Source organism: Camelina sativa, chromosome 8 (assembly GCF_000633955.1).
Source record: "Camelina sativa cultivar DH55 chromosome 8, Cs, whole genome shotgun sequence".
Lineage (NCBI taxonomy): Eukaryota > Viridiplantae > Streptophyta > Magnoliopsida > Brassicales > Brassicaceae > Camelina > Camelina sativa.
The window spans coordinates 22395134-22400171 of NC_025692.1; the positions used below are offsets into that span (position 1 = coordinate 22395134).

A 5038-nucleotide genomic window follows, 5' to 3' on the forward strand; every position below is an offset into this window, starting at 1 on the left:
ACTCACATTTACCACAAATGCAGACTGGTAATTCAACATAATTTTTACACTCCTCCCGTAAGGTCACTAAAAGTGTATAGTAAGATGTAACGCGGAAGAATGAATGAGAAATTGAATTTGCTCTGATATCATATAAACTTTGATGTAAAAATATATTTCTCATTAATAAACAAAATGGTCATACAAAGAGTATTTATACTCTATACAAGTGTAGTAAGATAGTAAGTAAAAAAGACTTAGATATACTAATACACCATAATAAACTCATATCCTAATAAGTCAATAATATTTTGTTTTTGAGAACAATCCTAACAATCTTATCGATGTAATGGTTATGGATGGTTCACTGCCAAATTAATAGGTAGAAATCATCCTCAACAACTAGCTATATAGGTTGGTGTTTTACTATATTTCTTAAAACAATTGGAGCTTATCTTATTAAAAGTCGTCGTCACGACTTGGTCCAACTCATCTCACAAGTTGCTTGGCGTTTTTCATGTTTAGTTAGCCACCGACCCAAGCCTCGTCTCTGGTAGTTTGTAAAATAAGACTTTAATAAAAATTCTAATCATCCCTATTTTTTTTAATTCAAGAGTTAAAATGTTATGTTCGAATATGGGTTACTATAACTTCCAAATAACATTATCATCCACGGTATAATTCATTTTAGTCTTCATATTAGTTTTACTCAGTTCAATTCAAATTGAAATGGTTCAATAATTAATCCGGTTTGCAACTAATGTAATTTGTAATCCTATATATTCAAGAATGGGTCTCCGTTGAACAGAAAGAAACAAAAATAAAGTAGACCCTAAAATGAAATAAAACTATATACAAAAATAAAAACAATAAACTCCACTAAAAAAGGTCAAAACGTTGACCAAATCAAAAACATCTAACTCAAGTCTTCCACTACTACATCTCCTCTCTATATAACAACGAAGCCAAAACCCCATCTTCTCTCACACAACACAATAAAGAACAAATATGGAGAAACAAATTCCTCTATTGCTCTGTCTCTTCCTCTTCGTCTTCTCAATATCATCCTCTCTCCATGAAACCGAAGCTCGTAAACATTCCAAATATAAACCCGCACCAATCATGAGACTAGTCCCAAGATCTCTCTACGACCAAATCTTCATCCACAAGGACAACAACGCATGCCCTGCAAAAGGTTTCTATCCCTACGAAGCTTTTGTGGAGGCTACAAGGTGGTTCCCGAGGTTCGGAAGCGTAGGAAACTTTTGGACAAGGCGGCGCGAAGTAGCTGCGTTTTTGGCGCAAATATCTCACGAGACGACAGGTGGTTGGGCCACGGCACCGGACGGACCGTACGCATGGGGACTGTGTTTTAAAGAGGAAGTGAGTCCAGAGTAATTATTGTGATGAAACTAACAAGGATTGGCCTTGCGTTCCTGGCAAGTCTTACAAAGGAAGAGGTCCCATTCAACTTTCTTGGTAAGTCTACAATATTAAGTTGATTAACTAATAACCATTTATTTATCTATTACCAATAAAAAAAAATATTAAACAATTTAATCATCTTTTCTGCAATTTGATTATCGTATCTCAGTTTTAGAGCCTTTGGTTAATTTTACTCTCTCCTTTTGGAATAAATAGGAATTACAATTACGGACAAGCGGGTCGAGCATTGGGTTTTGACGGTCTACAGAACCCAGAACTTGTTGCCAACAACTCTGTTTTAGCGTTCAAGACAGCTCTTTGGTTTTGGATGACCGAACAGATTCCTAAGCCGTCCTGCCATGACGTTATGGTCAACCGATACAGACCGACGAAAGCAGATAGAGCAGCAAACCGAACTGTCGGTTATGGTTTAGTCACTAACATCATAAACGGTGGTTTAGAATGTGGGATTCCAGGAGATGGACGGGTCAGTGACCGAGTCGGCTATTTCCAAAGATACGCTCAGTTGTTTAAAGTCAATACAGGATCTAATCTAGACTGCGAGAACCAAAGACCCTTCGCCTAGATAATAACTATAAACTACAATCTGTGTATCAAATGAAATTGAAGTTTAATATCACAAATATTTAATAAAACTCACGCAAGCTGAGAGATTTAATGTTTTTACATTTACTTGTAAGCGTACCGTGACATGAAGTTGTTGACCTCAGTCGCGGTTTCATATGCGCCTTCTACACACCTGCCTAAGGCTACACCTGCCACGTAATTGCCACCCAAAAATAGCCCTTCGTTGCCCGAAGATGTTAGGGATGATTTAGCTGTGTCAAGGATATCAAAGTGGCCAACTAGAAACTGAGGAATGGCTTGCGGCCATACCCTAACACCTAATTTGAGTGGATCAGTCGAATTAGGCTTAATTAGCATTTTCCTCAAATCCCTGTCAACTGCTTCCACTAACTCACCTTCAGACTGCGGAAATCAAAACCCAAGAGTGGAATGAAAGATCAGTTCTTAGGTTTACTTGTTTGAAGGAAGATGTGTTACAAGTGTTTCTTGTTTTTTACCTTGGACAGAATCCCGGTGTTGGTAGACCCGCCAATGTAGTTCAGCAGCAAAACTCTTCCGGGCGGAGCTCGATTTGGAAAGAGAGAGGAGCTGTATATAGTTCCTGGAGAAATCCAAGCAATCCAGTGAAACTTATATGAACATTCTGACATAATAGAAGATTAAAACTACAAGATATATACCTAATGTCTCAACTCCTTGCGTGCGTGGATGCAATTGCCCAAAACCCTTTAGTTCACCATCTATCAAACACTCAGTTCGGATTGCTTCTTTCGGGTACGAGATAGATACTGCTGCAACTGGTGGATAGTACAGTTTTGAGAGTGCGTTTGCTGCAGATTCCTGAAAAAAAAAGTTGCAGCAGGTGATATAAGAACCCATATTTGTGAAATTCCTTGTTCGCAAAACGAGAAACTTACAGAAAGAGGGCGCAAGAGGCCGCTTGCAACATGAGATGGCACAGTCATTACAACACTTTTGCTCTGCACGGACACTACACCATTTGGAGTCTCATAGGTTAAGTTGTATCCCCCGCTGTCCAGCTTAGTAATACCTGAGAGCTTCCACGACAATTTAACTTTGCTACCTAACCTGTCAAATTGCAAAAGGATTTCAGAAAATATTTGAAAGTGTTTGCATTGTTCACTTCCAATAGAGAAAGAAAAGTCACGGCATACCTTGAAGATATTGCTTCTGGCAACATTCGAAGTCCTTTCCTGAAAGAACCAACTGTTTGGCCCTTTGGTTTTGGCAGGCGCCTGGAGTAGGAGGTTGAGTTGTTATACAATTATATATCAAGGCACAAAAGACCCAAAGCAACTGAAAAAGGTTATGTTACTCACGGGTCTCGTTCAGCCTTGGGAGCTTTTTTCCTCTCCTGAATTGCCTTAAAAGTACCACCAATGATGCTTCCACCATTTTGCTCTAGTTTCCAAACCTTCCCAAACGCTGCTTTCATGCTCAGTTTCGAAGGATCACCCGCATAAACACCTAAAGCATGAAATGTAAAGCATTAATGGTGCACTAAAAAACAAAAACAAAACTGCTAGATAATCAAATTCGCAGACATCTAATCAAATAAATGGTTCATATGAAGCTATATTTGTCACTCTACCTGAACAAAACGGTTCAATAAGGCGCTCAAACACCTCAGCACCGAGGTTACGCCGAACAAACTCCTCCACAGATTCTTCACGACCCTGTCACCTTTGCCAAACTCTAAGAACATGAGCAGATTCTACCAACACAAAGCCTAGCTTTGCAAGAAACTTAATTGATCTAAAAGGATGGTCAGAAATACACACTGGAGGTGATGGTCGAATGCCAAGTGCACCAAACCCAGCTCTAATCTTCCCACCAATGCTCATCAAATCAAAGAACGGTAAGTCCGTTAGCTTCGATGGAACCGGCCTCAATTTCCCATTCCACAACACAAACCTTGGCGCAGTAGGATCTCCCAACACCAAATCATCCTTCAAACGACTATCAACCTGAACAAACCATAAACATTCAAAACACTTAAAACATCATCACATCTACAAACATACATGCAATTCAACAACTACATTGTTCTCAATAAGAGTGAAACTTTCAAAATCAAGTCCAAGAACTTACCACCATAGTCAGCATAGGATCAGAAGGCTGAAAGCTATTAGGACCTTCTTCCCAGAGAAAACCATTCTCTTCACGAGTGATAATGTTACCTCCAACACGATCCTTAGCCTCCGTCACAATCAAATTCGGAGCAGCATCAGGATGCTTCGTAGCGAGCGCTTGCGCGATACAGAGACCACTGATACCTCCGCCGACAATCACACAGTCCGTCGTCATCGTGTTGCCTCCTCCTCCGCCTTCGATTTTGGAAGATCCGACGGTTGGTCCACCGGCCACGGAACAACGGAGTTTAAGAGGCTTGTAGACATGTAATCGAAGATTCGGCTTCGAGAACGACGGAAGAAGCGATTGAGTCGACGGACGGAGAAGAGATAACTCCATGGAAATCTCAAGAGAGAATTTACAATTTTGTCAGCTTCTTTCGTTTTCTTTCAGATTGGGTAATCAATCTTCTTCACAAGACGAAGAAGAAAGAAGAAGACGATGGAGAAATATTCACCTGCTTTAACTCACACCATAAGTGAATGTGCACCACCCTCATACAATACTTTGGGTTTAGAAATATTAATAAGTTCAGTGAGGCCCGTAATAACGTTTATTGTTTAGATTGGCCCAATATGTAGCAAGATAATTATAGGCCCAATAGGCATTAAACAAGATTCTTCCTGACTTTAGTTTCCTTGTAGTTTAAGTTAAAAACTTTTTACTAAGGAAAAAAATAAGTTAAAACCTTCAAAAACCATCATTTTTGCTTTTTCTTTATTCAGTTATCAAAGTTTCCTGTAAAAAGTCCACTATTACCATTTCAAACCTTAAATTTATCGGACCGCCCATCGTTATAAAATCATATTTGAACAAGAAAAAAAGAAAAAAAAATCTTCAAAATATTTTTCTTGTTTATCACTCGTTTGCTTCCATTTAAAGTCAACTTAGC

General features: G+C 39.1%; 1 protein-coding gene and 1 pseudogene across 1 annotated transcript; one reads left to right on the forward strand and one right to left on the reverse strand.

Moving 5' to 3' along the window:
• LOC104707934 lies at window positions 982–2023 on the forward strand (annotated as a pseudogene).
• LOC104707933 (protoporphyrinogen oxidase 1, chloroplastic-like) lies at window positions 1995–4582 on the reverse strand. The gene is made up of 9 exons (XM_010424392.2): window positions 4105–4582; window positions 3795–3980; window positions 3605–3689; window positions 3333–3480; window positions 3168–3248; window positions 2910–3081; window positions 2673–2832; window positions 2490–2593; window positions 1995–2394 (listed from the first exon to the last, which is right to left on the reverse strand). The coding sequence occupies exons 1-9, from the start codon at window positions 4483–4485 to the stop codon at window positions 2095–2097; spliced, it is 1617 nt and encodes a 538-aa protein (XP_010422694.1). The 5' UTR covers window positions 4486–4582; the 3' UTR covers window positions 1995–2094.

Excerpts from the sequence above, each read along its gene's own strand:
- LOC104707933 (XM_010424392.2), bottom strand. The coding sequence starts at position 4,485 with ATGGAGTTATCTCTTCTCCGTCCGTCGACTCAATCGCTTCTTCCGTCG. Across the intron at positions 2,833-2,909 it reads GCCTCTTGCGCCCTCTTTCT|GAATCTGCAGCAAACGCACT; the intron begins GTAAGTTTCTCG and ends TTTTTTTTTCAG. Across the intron at positions 2,395-2,489 it reads ACACCGGGATTCTGTCCAAG|TCTGAAGGTGAGTTAGTGGA; the intron begins GTAAAAAACAAG and ends TGATTTCCGCAG.